We start from the raw sequence: 19,294 nt of genomic DNA on the forward strand, positions 1-19,294 counted from the left end.
AGTTACATCACTTTTAAACTGAACTATTAAAGCAACCCACGTTTTTTCATTTCTGCTTCAATCGGTCTGCCAGAAATACATGAAGACCTTAAGTAACCTATTTGTGTGGAGCTGAGATAGGAACAGGGAAGTAGCTATTAGCTCCTGCCCTTAGTTTTATGTACGGTCCCTTGTGATGGGAGTTTTAGGACATGGCAAATTAAGCATTCTTTCAAGAATACAATAGCTTCCTCTGTTGCTTAACCAGCTCCAGATTAACATTTGAATTTATTGGACAGTACCAATCCAATTAATTTCCCCTCTGTTCCATGAGTGAGTTGTTACTGTAAATATGCAGCATATTTATTTTGAACAAATTTCTAGTCTTAGCTACTATGATTTGTTACGCTACACTGAAGCATGGGTGCTTAACATATGCATTACTTTTTACATATGGAAAACTAAGCAGTCATTAACAGATGCCAACAGTTTGAGGAGCACATTGTTAAAAATATAAAGGCCAACAACATACAATGCATTAATAGGCCTGGGAACCTGTTGGACCTTTGAATGACAAGGGAATCTAAAGACGTTCCAAAGGAGGAGTAAGGAACTGAATGGATTATTTGCATCTGTATTCACAGCAGAAAATATTGGACAGATCCATGTGCCTGAACTAACTTGTGCAGTAAGGAAGTCTGAGAAACTGGGACAAACAGTGGCGACAGGTTCTAGGCCTACCAGACATTAGAACTGACAAATTGCTCGGTCTGAATGGCATCCACCCAATGGTTCTTAAAGAACTTAAAGAAATTGCTGGTGTTCTATCAAAAATATGTAACTTATTCCTAATATTCCTCCACACCTGAGGACTCAAAAGTTTAACATCAGTTTTTAAAAGTGATACTTTCTTTCTCTGGCCATTGTTGTACCGGTAGATTCTGTCACAGTTGCCTGCTGTGTCAGAGCAGGAATAGTTTGGATCAGAAGAGGCAACTTGGCTCTTTCTTCTGCTTGGATAGTTAGATTTAAAAGTATATTGCTGCAGGCAGAATGTCCTGAGAAAGGTACAGTCCATTTCTGCACCTGTGTGTGATACTCCTGTATCCCCACCTGGACAAATGATAAATTAGAGTTTTCATGCAGTTTTAGATATTCTATTGCAACTGTCCATATGAATATGTTGCCAGTTTGTAGGATTTTCTGGAACATATTACATATTCTCAAAAGCTTTGTAAATTTTAGCTGCCTTTAATTTTAAAGGCAAATTTATTATTAGATCTGCATGCCAAAGAAAAAGGGGAGTGGAGCATTTCATTCTGATTGCTTGCTTGGAAGCTTTTGCCTACCATTTTAGGTTTCTGAAGCTCACTTTGGAGAGAAACAAGCCCTCCCAGCTTTATATGAATGCTTTAGATGTATGCAGTTCAAATATGGAAATTGTGGCTGCTGCCAAGGATCTTTGCATACCTTTTGCTCCACAAGGAAGCTAGATACCGCCCCCCCTTTATGAGTTGCATTGCAGCAGGTCTAGATTTGATATCGTATTAATTCCTAAATGAGGAGTTGCTCATTTCTCCTCTTTTGCGTTGAAAATTATTACTAATTTTAATCTTTGCATCAACTAACTGTGGTATACTTATATATTTCCACTAGGTTATACAAATGATGCAGGGGAGACATGTTGAGCAAAAAACCTTTTAGGGCATTGTGTGTAGATGTCTCCTTTTTCCCTTCTCATGGTTTAATTTGATTTTGTGTTGTTTTTTACACTTTTACTAAGCCTATGTAATGGTATAAATGTTAATACAGTACAACAATCTTTGGCTATTTTAGTTCAGTGTGCATGTCGTAAGTGAACCCATACTTTTCTTAAGGGATCTACAATTTTTGACTGCCCTTGCCAAAAGTTGCACTCACCAGCACCTCCACCCAACCAACAGCCAAGGAAGCCCCCTAGGATAAATTCCCATGTGACTGTGGGCCAAAAGCTTCAACTGTTGGAATTACGAAACATAGTTTGTTATTATTGCTCTGAATGTTGGATAGTTTTTTTCACTTGTGCATCATCAAACGAACTCTGCATGACTTCTGTCATATTGGACCAATCTTCAGTTTCTAACCAGATGTTCATTTTCTGCATTGTAAGAAACCATGCCTTCTGAAAAAGATGCCTGGTTAGCCTTGCCTATTGAACAGCAGTTGGGTATTGGATCCAAATACAGAGCTTGGGGAGACTCTTATTGGTTCTGAAGCTACCTCTTTTGGGCAAGCTGACTATGTGTCTGCACAGGACCAATTAAACTCTAGGTCTCCTAGGAGAATGCATCTTTTGGAATATTCACTCCATCGTGGATTGTTCAGTTGCTGAACAATCGCCATCTGAACACATCTGCATTGGCAGCTGTGAATATATGAACCCCAAAATTTCCTAGTTTATTAGAAGATATCAGAGATCCCACTCCCCAATACATTTGGGTGACTAATGGGAAAGGAAGGGTGGAGGTGGAATTTATTCATGCCCTGCACTTTCGCCAAGGAACTCAAAGCAGAACACATAGTTTTCATCTCTCCTTGCAACACATGCTCCATGTTATCCCCAAACCAATTCTGTACTGTAGATTATTCTTGAAAATAGTTGTTGGCCCAAGTGAGTTTCATGGCTGAACTTGGATTTGTACTCTGTTCTTCCCAGTCCTTGTCCAGCACTCTGTAACTCAATGGCTTGTATGCAGAGTACAAGTAGATTTGCAAATCTGGAAGAAAGTGAAAGTGCCCTAGGACTGTAGCTCTGTTTTTGATCATTTTGTTGATACTGGATCTACATTCTGATCTAATCGTTATTTTCATCTTTCTTTCTGTTTGTATCATGGCTTCTTTGCCTACTCGATTGGAATATCTGAAAAGTACTACGCTGCTCGTTAAGGTTAAATTTTGTTTTACTTTTCAGCTCAAGTTCAGACATCGTAAGGGATTTGGAGATTGCTGGGAGATGTTCTGATTCATCAGAGAAGTAAGTGTGGTGTAAAATAATTGTTTTCTGTGTCTTAAAAGTTGTCACCAATTCTTTTCTTCTTTACTCAGCTAACTGGAAACCTGACCAGTGGATTTGAAAATGAGCCAAATATTTTGGCATTTGATCCAGAAAAAAAAAATCTGTGGAAGGTGTCTGTCCTGCCATGTGCCCTCCCCCCCTTGGCTGCCCTCCCCCAGGGCCCCTCCAAGGTCCCCCCGAAGGATGGGGGAGACTTCCTGAATAGGGTGGACTGAAGCATGGAGAACTGCATGGGGAAAGGTATACCACAAAAATAGAGCAGAAACACCACCTTTGAGAGGTCCTGTCATCCCATTCAAGATGGTCTCCCAACTCTTAGGATTGACTTTTCAGGGGTGTGCCATGCAAGGGGTGTGAGTGGGAGAGCCACCTTTTGTTGAATATCTTCTACCATGACTTGTCTCGGTTCCATCCTATTTGTGTCTCTCCCCACCGCGATTTCCTGTCAAATTCTTCCTCTGAAGCAATATCTGATTTATTTATTTATTTCATAAAAATTATACACGGCTTGATTGTTAAAAAACAACAACACCTCAAAGCAGTTTACAAAAGATAAAAACACAGTAAAATCAAGAGAGAAGAAACCACAACCCTACTTTTAAACATACAGAAGTTAAAATACTAAAACAGAATTAAATTATCTCAACATCCTAAGCGTCTGGGTAGGCTTGTTTTTATCAGGCACCAAAAAAAAAGTACACTGAAGGTACCTGATTGATCACACTAGACAGGCAGTTCCAAAGTGTAGGCGCCCCCACACTAAATGGTTGAGTATGGAATGGGTATTATGGGATACCTGTAGTTATGCCAATTCCACCGATTGAAGCAGTCGAGTGGGCACATGTAGGGTAAGGAGATCTCATAGGTAAACTGCTTCCAAGTTATTAAGGGATTTATATACTACGTAATAGTAACACCTTGAACTTGCAAATCAGCAGCCAGTGCAGATCTCTGACCACAGGTGTTACAGGTGAAACTCGGGAAATTAGAATATATTTGAAAAGTGTGTTTATTTCAGTAATGCAACTTAAAAGGTGAAACCAATATATGAGATGACATGCAAAGCAAGAAATGTCAAGCCTTTATTTGTTGTAATTGTAATTATTTGTCATTAGGTGGGTCAATTATAAATGGAATGTAATTAATGAAATGCAATAGCGGTGTTTATTTTTGTATTATTGTAACTATTTGTTTTATTACTGTGGAATTCCCAAAAGAAAGCATTTGTAGTAATAATAATAGTAATAATAATAATAATAATAATAATAATAATAATAATAATTTGCTTTACTGAACTAAATGCACTTTTCGACGATATTCTAATTTTCCAAGTTTCACCTGTATATGCTAATAAGGCCTCATTCCTGTCAGCAATCGTGCTGCAGCTTCCAGGTCAAGCGTTAGGGGCAGCAGCAGCAAACACAATTTGAAACAGGATGGAAATAAACTAAACAGTAAAATATTTTAATGGCATTTCTTTGTTCTGAAGCACCATATTCCACTGTGATTACTTATGCCTATTTGTGGCCATTCAAGTGTTGTTGTTTTTTAAAAAAACTGGAAATAATAGCATCGGTTTCAGGAGTTTAGGCAGTTCCATAAAGCTGTGACTTTTCCAGCTGAGTTTAATTGAAAATGTTTGTTACATTACGAGATGTGTCAAAAGAAAAGCTTTTGCTGAGGGGTAAATCCAGACACAAGGCTTACAGATCAGTAACTGATGCAGAAAAAAAAATTGTTGGATTGTTAAGTAGTCAATAAAGACTACTTCATATGAATGTATGAACTGATGATGCAGACTCCCCCTCCCTCCCTTCCTGTTTGTTTGTTTGTTTGTTTGTGTGAGAGAATTTGACTAGATTTTGTCTCTTTACAGTTGATAAGGTGAAGGAAAGAAGCTGGGGTGCTGGGCCTTCTCTTCTTTGCTGTTTCTTTATTTTCCTACATTATATGTTAATTCTTTGAGTTTTAGTTCATTTTATCTTTTTCAGTTCTTTTCTGGGGAAAGCAAATGGACAGTGAAACCTTATATAGAATCATAGAGTTGGAAGAGACCACAAGGGCCATCCAGTCCAACCCCCTGCCAAGCAGGAAACACCATCAAAGCATTCTTGACATATGCCTGTCAAGCCTCTGCTTAAAGACCTCCAAAGAAGGAGACTCCACCACACTCATTGGTAGCAAATTCCACTGCCGAACAGCTCTTACTGTCAGGAAGTTCTTCCTAATGTTTCGGTGGAATCTTCTTTCTTGTAGTTTGAATCCATTGCTCCGTGTCCGCTTCTCTGGAGCAGCAGAAAACAATCTTTCTCCCTCCTCTATATGAACATCCTTTTATATATTTGAACATGGCTATCATATCACCCCTTACCCTTCTCTTCTCCAGGCTAAACATACCCAGCTCCCTAAGCCGTTCCTCATAAGGCATCGTTTCCAGGCCTGTGACCATTTTGGTTGCCCTCTTCTGGACACATTCCAGTTTGTCAGTATCCTTCTTGAACTGTGGTGCCCAGAACTGGACACAGTACTCCAGGTGAGGTCTGACCAGAGCAGAATACAGTGGTACTATTACTTCCCTAGATCTAGATGTTATACTCCTATTGATGCAGCCCAGAATTGCATTGGCTTTTTTAGCTGCTGCATCACACTGCTGACTCATGTCAAGTTTGTGGTCTACCAAGACTCCTAGATCCTTTTCACATGTACTGCTCTCAAGCCAGGTGTCTCTCATCCTGTATTTGTGCCTTTCATTTTTTTTGCCCAAGTGTAGTACTTTACATTTCTCCTTGTTAAAATTCATCTTGTTTGCTTTGGCCCAGTTGTCTAATCTGTTAAGGTCATTTTGAAGTGTGATCCTGTCCTCTGGGGTATTAGCCACCCCTCCCAATTTGGTGTCGTCTGCAAACTTGCTCACGATGCCCTCAAGCATGAACCCAAGCAGCATTCCAATAGCATACCCCCCCCAAAACCCCCACCTTTCTAATTGTTAATCAAATTTAAAACACCATTGGTTACAGAAATCACAGCTTCTTCTGTAGCGGATGGAGGGACTAGCTGCCTCCTAATCTTTCACAAGTGTAAGTGGAGAGGTTTCTCCCTCCTTCCCAAAGATAATGAATGAAACGTGAGCTCTTTTTCAAAGGGCTGCTTTCTGTGTATTCTAGGAGCAGGTGTTTCAGGTATAAAAACAGCAATATAATTCAGCCCGCTCTGCTTTTCTAATCTTCATAAGCCTTTCGCTGCAAAAGATTTAAAGCAGCAGCCAAAGGAAGTGAAGGACTTGCATGAGAATTTTTCATCAACTGGTGCAAAAGTACTATTCAGGCTCCTGTTCCAGCATCAGGTTTGAGGGCAACTTGGGCAAGCTACCTCCCCCCACCCCGCCGGACCTTCTCCCAGTGGCAACCCAAAATAACCTTACCCAGGCATCCTGGAGTAGAGAAAATCAGGATACTGGGTGACACAGTGGTTTCATTTACTCAGAATGCCAATGAATCCTAACGCAGTGGGGTTCAAACACTGGAAAAACAAAGGTGGTGACTGCAGCTTTGCCTGGTGCTTCCCTTCTCAGCACTGAACTGAGTGCTGTTGCCTGAATATTGAAAATAAAAGGGATTGCTGGTGATTAGCATCAGCATTTGCCCACCACCCCTGAATAGCTCAGTCAGTAGAGCCTGAGATTCTCAACCTCAGGGTTGTGGGTTTGAACCCCACGTTGGGCAAAAGATTCCTGCATTGCAGGAGGTTGGACTAGGTTACCCTTACGGTCCCTTCCAACTCTACAATTCTATGTATGGTTCTATGCCATGTGGTGACTTAGACCTGGGCCATTCAACTGCTTTGAGACTACGACCACATTCAGCTGCATGAATAAAGCAGGCAATGCCAATGCCAGGTTTGGCAGGGCTCTCAGCACCCCTCTGGATCTTTGGGGTAGGGAAGAGCTGGAGACATCCCTGAACTGTATCCTCAGAACAATGGTATATTCTATTATTTTGGGGGGGGATGGGGATGTTGTTGCTCAGCCACAAATACCATTTTTCTGGGAAGGTGGTGGAGAGAGTTGTGGCACAAGAATTGTGAATACTCTTGAATGATGCCATCTTGCCAGGCAGTCGATTCTGAACAATGTAGGCATTAGGGTTTTAGTGTCGTGGCACCCGCTTTTGGTAATTGCCTCCTCTTGACAATTAGACAGGTGCTGTTTCTGTTGACCCCACTAACGAGCTTTCTCTTCCAAAAAGCCTATTAGTTGAACCAATTCCCAGTTTGCATCCAAACTGGAATTATTTTTTAAAATGGCTTTAAGATTTTCAAATATGTTTTTAAGATGTTTAATAAGATGTTTTTTATAGCTATGTTCCTTGTGGTTTGCTGCCCTGGGCTCCTTTGAGAGAAAGGGAGGGATTTAAATGCAATAATAAATTAACAAAAATGATGATAGAGCTGGTGAAATTTCACAAAAGCTGATGCCATAATAAAGAAATTCAGTTCTCCATAAAGTGCTGCAAGACGTTTCCTTGTTTTTGTTGTAACAAAAATAGTTACATGCCATTAACTGTTTTTTACTTCCAGCGGTCTTCCAGTGCTATATCTGAAGCTTGTGGTTATGGTGCATGGAATTTGGTGGTTGGCAAATTGTTTTTTGTTTATCTGGATTGAGTATAACTACAGGGCAACCATTAGGCGCTGTTACTATCTTACCATGGACAAACTAATAAAGAAGTGGATATTGTCATATTTTATTTCAGTATCATTTATTTCCATGTACCTGCAACTGGGTGTCTTTTCATCCTGGGTGGTTGTTGTTGTTGTTATCGTCATCGTCTCCGATGCTGTTTATTTGCAGTAATGCTTTAATAATGAAAACAGCTTTTGTGATCAGAAAAGACAGCCATTTTATTTTATTTTTTTGGTATTTGGCAGGAATTCAGAAGACATTGTAGATCCTATCTCACATCTCCACTGCAGTCCTTTTGTCCCCCAAAAGCTGTTCCTCAATGTGGCACAGAGTGGCATTCAGTGGTGCAAAAAGCTGCAGCCAAATGGAAGAATCAACTGCCTCTTTGTGTGTGCATAGAAGTGCCTTAGGTATACACTAAGTAGCACTTTGGATCGTGGCCCATATTTATGTGGCATGCCTCTGTGAAAAATACCCTTTGATTAATACTCAAAAGTATAATGACTTTTATTACTATTCCACTTTATTTGATTTGAACATCGAATCTGGATTGCTGCCCAGAAGATGAGATTTGCAATTTTTTATTTTATTTGATGGGCAGTTGTATCCATCATAACTGTGTGATAGCCCTTTCAGTTTCTCCAAACTTTTCCAAATGTATTAAAGAGAAGCATTCTTTATATATTAAAAACAAACCACAAAGTGGTTCCTCTCTTGTATGCAAACACGTTTCCAACTTGGCTTGTTAAGTAGATTGTGTAATGGGTATCATACCTTTCCCTTTCCGCTTAGGTTCCTTTTAAAACTCTTGTAACTTACAATAAAGGGTCATCAGCACAATTTAATACTGTATAGTCTGGAATCAGTGCACTTGAAGCCTAATAGATTTTAGTGACTCTGGTTCAGAAGGTGATTGCTAAACGAGCAAATTTTAAGTGCTGTCAGGGTATGTCAATTAAAATAACTGATCAAGTAATTACGTTGCAGAGTTGTTAAATTATTCTTTTTTCATTTCATTTACTCCTGAGTTTGATAAGCTACTCTTAACCTTAAGTGGCATAAACGCTGTATCCTCTGATCTTTGGTGTAGTGATGAGCAAACACCGCATAGCTAACCTTGAAAACATTCATTTTAGGTTTTGCAGTTTTCCAAGAGAGCACTAGGGGGGAAATAGTGGTCCCCCCTTTTTTTTCCTGGAGAGGTTAGTATTATTAAGGAAAGCTAATAAAAATAGTTGGAATACTCCTCTCGCCTACCAGCTCACCCCCTGCATTTCCAAGGGGAGAAAAAAAGCCTTTAGTAACAACTGGGGAATGGGTTTGCAAAATGTGGAAGTTAGCTGTGCTGATTTCTCCTTAACTGGAAATTTTGCTTCTAAGCATAGCCAGAAGGGAAGTTCCTCTTTATCCCAAACTGAAACAGGAAACAGAAAAATGTGCATATCCCATGCTCACTGGCTACAATTTGTTGCCAAGGTTCATGGGATTATTTTGATTTACTACTGAACTCGGAACGCAGAGGAAACTATGGGCTTGTCCACATTTGAGCCTTATATAGTTGTTAATTCATGTTTTTCCCCCATTCGGATTAAAACTAGACTAGTTCATACCTGCATGTATTTGAATTTGTCTATGCAGAACAACTTTGGAAATTCCTGTTCATACCAGTAAATATTCCCTTTTATCTTTGTCCCTGCCTTCTAACGTGTTGGTTCTCTTAGACTTAGACCAATTAAGTACCAACAGGGCATGCGCACAAAGAGCTGCATGTTCACCTTGTTTTTTTGGTTTAAAGTTCCCCTGCCCAAGGAGTGTAAATTTGCTTGTGTGGTTTTGTAATTTTGTGCAAATCAGAGAGAGCAAAAGAAATATGTGTGTGTGGGCGCAAGCATCTAAGCTCCTGGTGCATCCCTACTAGCACGCTGGAAAATAAATGAAAGCAAGTATCAAAAGAATAAAAATAATAAAAATATTCCCCTATACAGAAGTGCACCAGAAATAGTGCATGGCAGGAAAAAAATTGAAAGTGGTGTGTCCACCCACCCAAAGACACTGAAACAAATTGTCTGCGACTCCAAATAAGAGTAGTTTGAGCTTGATTTTCCCCAACTTATATGATTGTCCTTGTATCAGGTAATCCCAAATTTACAGGAGAAAAGCATTGAAATTGATGTTGTTTCAGGGTTAGGTACAGTATGTCATGTGGACAAGTTGTATGTCCCATGTTCTCCATGTCCAAATGTTCTGCAACAAGAACTGACTCCTAAGCATGCTCATTTCTGGATAGCAAGGGGCCACCCTTCTGGTTTGTTCTTTTTCTAAGAAGGGGAGAGTAAATAGTTTTAGGAGAGATTTTTGTGTTTTGTGCTGGGAACCTAATTTTGCATTGGATATGAATTCCAAAGGCCCTGAGCCCAGATCTATATGGCATGAAGCTTTTTGGATTGGGAATGTCATTATGTTTGTCCCCATCATACATAGTTTAGTGGGTTTATCAGGAGAAGACTGCAGTATTCTTGCTCTTCATTAATTCATTTTCATGTTACTTGTGGCAGAAAGTGCTGCATAGTTACAGTGCAAGCTATATCTGTCGGTAGTATTTGCCGTCCATGTTGATTTCAGATGAGGCGCTAAGGTCCATCCCTCACTGTGCTCTCACCTTTCCAGAGGGGCGAAGCTTGCTGCCAAGAGGGAAGATGCGCTATATAAGAAACATTGCTTAGACATCCTGATGATGCATATCTAAACACGTTATGCCTTTAATTGTAACAATTAACATAGCTGCAATAAATTAAAATGTCTTTCTTAAAGCAAAACACACATGAAGAGACGTTGCTTAATTTCTTTAGGCATGGACTGGACAGACTCCAATTTCTTGTACATTAATCTGGCTGCTTTTCAAAGAAAATTGAGCTCTCTGATCAGGACAGTTAATTCATTGTTGCAGAAAAATTGCCTTAACATATTTAATCCCAGGCTGGGCTTCTCAAATAAAAACCAACTCTTCAGCTAATCTCCCAACTTCTCAGCGAAGCCAAATGACCTATGTAGCAAACGTGGGAGCATATGACTTTGCAGCGCATGACCTCCGGGGCACTTTTTAAATTCTATCCAGCTCGAATAATGTAGTAACAGAGTGACCCTGTTTTTCCAAGGATTCAGTTCTTTGCTGTTGGAATGATTTCTGTAGTGACCTATCCAGATCAATTTGCAGAGGTCCAACAGTGAACCGGTGTTGGAATTCTCTTTTCTATAGAATTATCGTTTAATAGTATATCAAACTACCATACTGGAGTAGACAAAAAAGGGAGAAATTAAGACATAGGTAAGTAATGGGAAGAATGTGTGGCTATTTAAGTTCTACATAATTAGGGTACATTACAGTAGAATTTGAGTTCTAGATAGTTGTCTCAATGGCTTTGTAAGAAGAAGAAGAAGAAGAAGAATGTCAAATTAAATAGAACTTTGTATATGGAGGTGTAGATCTCTGAATACCAGCTGCTGGGGGCTAAAGGGATCACCATCAACTTTACAGTCTGCGTAGGAGCTCCCATTTGATTGGATACAGTTGGGGGGGGGGATCTTTGACTAAGTGCCCATTTATCTGATCCAGCATTGACTGGACACATGAGCAGTGTTACACTGACTTTGCTCTAAGCATTATGGCAGCTTTTGCAAAGCGATCATCATTGGCTGTATTCACATGCTGGATCTAATCAGAATAGACCCACTGAAATCAATGCACCTGAATTAGCTATGCCCATTAACTTCAATGGGTCTCTCAAAGTAGAACTAACATTGGAGACATCCGCTTGTTTCCCTTTTCTTATTTTAAGTGGAAACCTGTTGTGTCAATTTCGGAAGATGTCATAATAGATGCAGGTTTGTCAGTCAAAAGCAAGGAATGATGTTCCCCTCTGATAGCAGTCGGTGTACAACAAAGATAGTCCTTGTGGATTTCAATACTTGCTTGTGCTTTTAAAAGCAACAACAGCAACCCACCATGTGGGAATACATGGTGAGCATCTGGGCACACTGATGCTGCAGTCACAGCATTCTCTTGTGAAAATGATTGATTGCAAAAATTGGCCCGCTTCTGCCGTGAGGAACAGGGAGCTGTGGCTGCAGAAATAGGAGCAGGTGTTGGAGATTCATTGCCCATTTGTGCAGTCATGGGATTGTTGTCTATCACATGACTGTGTATGTTTTGACTCCACAGAGTGGGAAGTGACGAAGACAGGATGTTTGTGTTGCTGTGTTAAGTGGGACTATTGTCCTTTGTTCATTATCTTTGTTTTGCTGCCTGATGCTAGAGAGAGAGGAAGCCATGTTGCAGTGCTCCATGTGTGTTTATATGTAAATAAAAGTAGATTAGCCAAAATGCTGAGTTGCTGAGCTCTGTTATGCAACTGTGCAAATTCTGCGGATCTGTAAGTGTGCTGATGTTTCTTGGCATCAGTTTCTGTGATGTTTGGGCTGAAGAAAGCTTTTGAAGCTCCTGAACGATCGGCCAGGAGGGAGGGAACATGCCAGTCGGGCATGTGTCTCTGCCAGGGTCCTACTCGAGTGTAGGAGATCCTAACAGCAGGTTTCTGTGCAGACTACAATAAATCCTCTTGACGCAGGTTGCTGAACTACAAAAGGCGGCCTGCTTTAGGAGGGCTTTGTTTTAAGAGTTGGCTATGGTCACAGGGTTAGGTGGATTTAAAAGATTAGGCAACTGTATGGAAGGAAAGCCTACTGATCACCATCAGCCATGATTGCTAGCTGGGACCTCCGGATTTCAGAAGTAGCATTCTCCTGAATGCCAGTTGTTGTGGGATTGTGGCAGAAAGCAGGAGGGGCCGGTGTCCTTCAGGCCCTTCTTGTGAACTTCCCAGACCCATTTGGCTAGTCGCTTTTGGAAACAGGCTGTTGAACTGAATCTTCCCCAACCTGGTGCCCTCCAGGTGCTGTTGAACTGAGCCCCAGTCAACATGGACAATGGTCAGGGTTGATGGAAGATGTGAAGGGGTCCTTGGGAGAAGCCTGGCCATTGCTTCTTTCAAAAGGAGAAGCCTGGCCATTGCTTCTTTCAAAAGGAGAAGCCTCAAAATCTCTGCAGGCATAGATTTTTCCCACAGAATGCTTTGTATCCGGATTATGCTGTGTCTTGTCTTTTCTTCCGGTTGCCTCTCCAGATGATGTATACTTGTGGAAGCTGAATGGAAGATTCATGGGCTGCCCATCTTTTGCCAAGGCAGTTTGGGGAGCTTAGTTGTTAATGCATAAAGCAGAATATTTGAGAGTGTTGTCAGTACAGGCACAACTGTGAGATGAATGTGTTGTTAGTCATCACTGTGTCGATCAGGGCTGGTTCACATTGCCAGGTCCTTGTGCCCTGATAATGGTTGATAATTTGCAGCCTCCTAGTTGTGTACTGTGTGAAATGGGTAAGGAAAGAGCAAGGGGCAATGCGGTGAAAGAGTTCCGATCTTGAAAATCAGAAAAGAAAAGCATGTCTCTCCTATCATGTCTCGCCATCAAGGGGGAGGGGGCTTTCAATTTGAGCAGTGTTCGTGTTAGCTCCCTCTATAGTCTGCATATACAAACTCCCTCATTCTGGACAAAGAAAATAGATGAGGTGGTTCTGCAGCACTCAACTAGTTAAAAGTCTCTCCTCCAGTTACAATAAGAAACACATTCTTATACATGTAGCTATATTTTTAAGGTGCAATACATTATTTTGTTGTTAGGGGAGAATAATTTTGTGGAACATGCAGTTTTAGCAGTGAGGAGGAGGGATCAATGAGGGGCGCTGCCACAGACATAGTGCTGAGATTAAAACATAGTAGTTTAGCAACAGGGAAGTTAAAACATACATAGCAACAGGTACAGAGGGGATCATTCCTGATCAGCCAGTCTATCTTCCTGCTCTGAGACAGCAAGCAATCAAAACTGACTTTCATTAATGCCCCAAAGGTGTGCTTAGTATATATTAGAAACCAGGCTTTTAGTATTGCATCCCCAGCCCTCTGGAATCTGTTCTCAGCTGAATCAGTTACCAACCAAAATAGACCGATCCATAAGATCTTGATATTTAGGCAGCTGTCAAAGGCTTTCCCTGAGGAATGACCCAGTTGTTAGATGGAATATTAATTGTGCAGTTGTAGATTTTAAAAAATTGCTCTTAGTTTACAGAGCCTGTAATCTTTGCAAGTTATCTTATTGTATGTTGGTTAGGTTGTGAAGCAGTTTACAAATCTGCAAATAAATATAATTGGTGACTCAGTCAGCAAGTCCTCTGCAGGACAGCATTAAGAATCTGCAAAGTTGGATGTCTGCCAAGGGCCTATAATTCAGCATGGTGTTCACTGACTAGAGACCCTTGGGCCTGCTGCACCGATATATTTTTTTGCAACCTGCTTGATTATTCACATGTCTCTTGCTTTGGCCTAGACAAGAGTGGTGGTAAGAAGGAGGCGTGGAAGCTGCCACTAGCTGCTTGCTCCCTGGCTGGCTGTGCAAGGAAGGAGGTAGTGGCAATGATGAGGAAGGGGAAACTGCAGAAGCTGAGGATAATGGCATTGAGGACTAGACTAACCTGGAGCCAACACCACTTTATGACATCTACAACATGCCTTCTTGTAGGTGGCATGGTAAGAAATGCCACAATGCATTTTTTATCAGAGAGAGCGATGAAAGAAAGTTAGATTCAGTTTGGAAGATGGTAGCTAATAGCATTTCTAAGTGTAACATCACTTGGGAGGTAGTCTGCTCAACACCAAATTAGACAGAAAGCATGCGTAAAACTTAAATTGCTTTTGCTTTTCCCATTGTGTGGCAGAAATGTTCTTTTGTAGAATAATCATTTTGATCCAATCTGCTCTAGTATGACGCAGAATGCAGCACCCTTATTCAAGGATATTAAGGGATAGTAGGGTGGTTTCAAGAGAGAACGCAAATGAGGGTTTTGCATCCAAGACCATATTAACAAATGTTAATCCTCCAAGGAAATAATTACTTCTTTCAGCAGCAATTTAAGTCATTCTACAAGAATATGTAAGATGCCTGCACTGTAATCCCATGTGTGTTAAGTCAGAAGTAAATCCCACTGTGTTTAATGGGGCTTACTCCCTTTACCTTTCCTTTACTTCAGACCACCTCTTTTGCACTAAAGGCACCCACCTGATCTTTTCTTCCTGTTTGTGCCTTCTGTGCTCCCGGGCTTGAGACTCCTACTCTCTTTGCCAAGAACCTGCTGGAGTTGTGACAGCCTCGCCTTCAGTCTTCCCCTCCCATGTCTTGCCTCTTTTCCACTTCTGGTCTGCCCAACTTTTTACCTAGTTAAAGGGGCAGCAGAGAGATTTGGTGCTGTGTGCCACAATCTTTGGACAGTCATGTTTCTCTTTAGCTGGGCTACTCAGATTCTTAGGTTTTCAGCTGAGGAACCAGATAAGAAACCAGATAATGAAATCTAAAAGATTGAAACAAAACAAAAGAATTTAAATTTACACATTTGTGTTGTCGTGTCCGACTCTTCGTGACCCCATGGACCAGAGCACGCCAGGCACTCCTGTCTTGCACTGCCTCCCGCAGTTTGGTCAAACTCATGTTCGTAGCTTCGAGAACACTGTCCAACCATCTCGTCCTCTGTCGTCCCCTTCTCCTTGTGCCCTCAATCTTTCCCAACATCAGGGTCTTTTCCAGGGAGTCTTCTCTTCTCATGAGGTGGCCAAAGTATTGGAGCCTCAGCTTCACGATATGTCCTTCCAGTGAGCACACAGGGCTGATTTCCTTCAGAATGGATAGGTTTGATCTTCTTGCAGTCCATGGGACTCTCAAGAGTCTCCTCCAGCACCATAATTCAAAAGCATCAATTCTTCGGCGATCAGCCTTCTTTATGGTCCAGCTCTCACTTCCATACGTCACTACTGGGAAAACCATAGCTTTAACTATACGGACCTTTGTCGGCAAGGTGATGTCTCTGCTTTTTAAGATGCTGTCTAGGTTTGTCATTGCTTTTCTCCCAAGAAGCAGGCGTCTTTTAATTTCGTGACTGCTGTCACCATCTGCAGTGATCAAGGAGCCCAAGAAAGTAAAATCTCTCACTGCCTCCATTTCTTCCCCTTCTATTTGCCAGGAGGTGATGGGACCAGTGGCCATGATCTTGGTTTTTTTGATGTTGAGCTTCAGACCATATTTTGCGCTCTCCTCTTTCACCCTCATTAAAAGGTTCTTTTAATGTGTAATTCTTACACATTTGTAAGAATATGTAATTCTAAATTGTCAGTCCCACAGGCTGGTGATGGGTAGGGTTTTAAATATTTGTTATGTTGTTTTGTGCATTTGGAAAGCATACGTCTTTGCTCAGTGATGTTTATGTAAAGCCAGTTTTTTTTTAAAAAAATAATATTTCTGGCTTCTTAATATGCTAAAGTAATCTCCACATAATTTTCTTCCTTGCCATGAAGAATGCTCAGTGGATGCTTTCTTGGAAAAAGCAAATGAAACTGTGCCATTGAAATAATGTTCGATCAAGTTAGTTTTTAAAAAAATTGGAGTAAAAAAATCAATCGTCCCACTTTTCTCCAAACATCACATTCAGATACAGAATTAGTTACCTTTACCATCTATCCATGCTATGTGTCAAAAATTATTTTTAGCTTTATTGATTTGATGTCAGACATGATCTCCCTTGGTGGGGGTGGGGGAAGAGAAATAATCTTAGATCCAATTTTTTGGCTGCTGTTGCGACTTACACAAGCAAAATGCTGGAGTGGGTTGGTAGTTTGACAAGCACAAAAGATGCCAGGAAATTGAACACAGTAGGCAAATGTCTTGCTTGCTTGGCTCCAGACCCTTGGAATGAGCATGAATGCAGGCCAAAAATAGAGGAAGTTTTGAGGAGAGCAGTTTCTAGTTTAAGCATTAAAGAAGAGTCTAAGAATTGCAAAAGAGTGTATTTCTTCGAAGGCCTGCAGTACACTATCAAACTGTGATTCCAGTTTGGATTCCAGCTGTTAGCCTTGAATAAATCCAGGAGGTAGCCCTGCATCTCTCTTTAATAGCCAGCTTCATATGTCTATCACAATGATAAGAAATTTGAAGATGGGGAAATGGTTGCACGATTTTGTCACATGGACTGGCATTTTGCCCCCTTACAGCTGTGGCAACCCACATACTTCCCTCCTGATGTTGTTGGACCCCCCAAGGATGAGAGGAGATGTAGCCTAACAAAATCTAGAGGACAACACATGCACTGCCCCTTCCTTTCATTGCTTCAATTTCATGCATTGGCTGTGGCTTCTATTCTCTGCCACTTTTCTTCTTGCTCAGCTGCCTTAGGGCCCCCATCTCTTCTTTTTTTTTAAGTTAGCAAAAGGTAACTGCATTCATGATTGACATGCTTTGCTTCCCCTGTCTGCTCCCATAGGCAGCTCAACACTAGTTTGGAGCACTTCTTTGTTACTGGATTAAACTACTAATTTAATCCAGTTTCAGAACTTGATTGCCATCAAATGTAAGCAGATGCAAAAATTCTGTTCCGCTAGAGGGGCACACACAGAACAGAAAACTGATGCTTTATTCCTGTGGCTGCGCTAAGAGATGAAATGTCTGTTATCTGAAACCACAGTTTTGAAGGATCCATGACATCCTGGCCTCTTCCATCATCAGGAGCCTAAGGACTAATGGATGGCTTCCTCTCAGGAAGGACATCAATGGTAAGAATATTAGCCTGGCTGCCGCCCATTGGCCAGAGAAGGATTTTCTCCCTGACCCTTCTTGTCCTTCCACCTAATTTCTTAAAAATGAAAATCCCAGAGGCTGCAGGAAAGCCTCCCAAAACCCTCTTGTGTAAAAAATATATATATAATAAAACCCCTAATATTCTCTATATATCAGTCTAGCAGACTATACCAGACTGGATATATGAATAATATCTGGATGGCGTCAGTGCGCAATTGCTCGAAATACCCCCAAGGCAGAATATGCAATTAAAAAGTAATATTGAGTTTATTTTAAAGGAAATCTGGGTCCCTTTGGCATCGAGACATAAAGGAAGAAAATAGTTCTAAAATTTGTAAAAAGAATAAGAAAGCAGAACATTTCACAAATCTTTAGGCAAATGCTTCACTCTTCACTGTCAGGAGCAAGGTGTTATGCCCAGGAGGCTCCACAAAAAGTGCTTGTTACAAACGTTTTCAAACTGGTGTGTGTTAAATAGATGGCTGCCATTGCACCCAGGCAGTTCTAGGCGCAGAGCAAAGAAACATAGAGAAGCAGGTAGTAGTAAGCTGGTTCCAAGTGGGAAAACCCTCTTGATTTTTTCCAGATCCTTCAATAGATACAAGCTATCCAGTAGGTAGAAGTCGCAGGTAATCTAGATTAGATCCTGCATGCAAAATGGCTTCCAAAAGCTATATCGGAAAAGCCAACATCAGTCTTAGTTCTCCACACATCATTGCAAAAGAGGGGGGGGATTTGAACTTAGTGATTCTAATGTTGAACAGTTAGTTAGCTTGAGGGAAAATACAGGGATGCTCCATACCTTGTAGACGAAGACCGGAATGCACTAACAGGACATAAGAAAACGAGAAGAGCCTACTGGGTCAGGCCAGTGATCTGTTGAGTAAAGAAAGCATCCTGGTCTCATAGTGGAAAATGTCACACAGGGCACTCAAAGCTGCGTTAGTATAATGCAACTAATACCCTGTTTCTCATATTTTAAGACATACCCATAAAATAAGCCATAGCAGGATTTTTAAGCATTCAATGAATATAAGCCATACCCCGAAAATAAGACATAGTGATAGGCGCAGCAGCAATGCCGGCCGCGGCAGGAGGAGGAGGAAAAAAATAAGACATCCCTTGAAAATAAGCCATAGTGTGTTTTTTTGAGGAAAAAATAAATATAAGACATGTCTTATAATATGAGAAACACGGTAGGATGAAATGGGTGAGAATCTGAGGGTTGTTACAGTTTTGATTAGTTGGATTTTATGCCCCGTCTTTGTCAGTATGTAAATCAGTTACATGGAATTCCTTATGGAATAAATGGCTACCCTGTCCCCACCCACCTTATTTTCTTTTCTTCTCCTTTTTTGTAAACCATGCAAGGTTTTAACATCAACAAAGAATGCTCCTTAAGTTTGCCATCTTTGTCTTCAGATTTGCCTTCATTCTGATCTTTGTTGGTGGCATATGAGAAGATAGCTGTCCATTGTGACTGCAATTTTTGTACTTCGCTTCCTCCCCTAGTCTTACCATGAATATATTCCAGGATCCATTATTCTTTCCTAACCTACTTGCTTTGATCTCTTTGGACCTGGTTCCCATGTAGATAGTCTGTTTCTTTCGTGTAGAGTAGCCAAGATGGTGCCCCCTAGAGATGTTGTTGGACTATAACTCCCATCAGCCCCAACCAGCATGGCTAATGGTCAGGGATGTTGGGAATTGTAGTCAACAAGTTCTGGAGGGCACCATGTTAGTTATCCCTGCTGTCTAGTGGATAGAAGGGTGGTGCATTTATGGAAGGTTTAATTTAGTTGGTGCAGGGTTTGTGTTTATTTTAGTGACATTTGAAAAATCCTATTGTT

The 19,294-nt window shown here is 40.9% G+C and overlaps 1 protein-coding gene across 10 annotated transcripts in view; it reads left to right on the top strand.

Annotated features, from left to right (window-relative positions):
- RAD18 (RAD18 E3 ubiquitin protein ligase) overlaps positions 1-19,294 on the top strand; it is a 100,905-nt gene that overhangs the window by 70,605 nt on the left and 11,006 nt on the right. For 5 of the 10 annotated variants that reach the window (XM_088662365.1, XM_088662366.1, XM_035106574.3 and 2 more), the window contains one exon: positions 2,930-2,992. The exons of 1 other annotated variant lie outside the window; for it this stretch is intronic. In XM_088662365.1, the coding sequence (XP_088518491.1) occupies positions 2,930-2,992 (63 nt within the window). Of the gene's footprint in view, positions 1-2,929; positions 2,993-7,609; positions 7,935-7,960; positions 8,687-17,331; positions 17,420-19,294 lie in introns of those variants that run through there. 4 more of the 10 variants (XM_088662363.1, XM_088662361.1, XM_088662360.1 and 1 more) reach the window with 4 other exon arrangements.

This window comes from Zootoca vivipara, chromosome 2 (genome assembly GCF_965207765.1).
Source record: "Zootoca vivipara chromosome 2, rZooViv2.hap1.1, whole genome shotgun sequence".
In the NCBI taxonomy this organism is placed as follows: domain Eukaryota; kingdom Metazoa; phylum Chordata; class Lepidosauria; order Squamata; family Lacertidae; genus Zootoca; species Zootoca vivipara.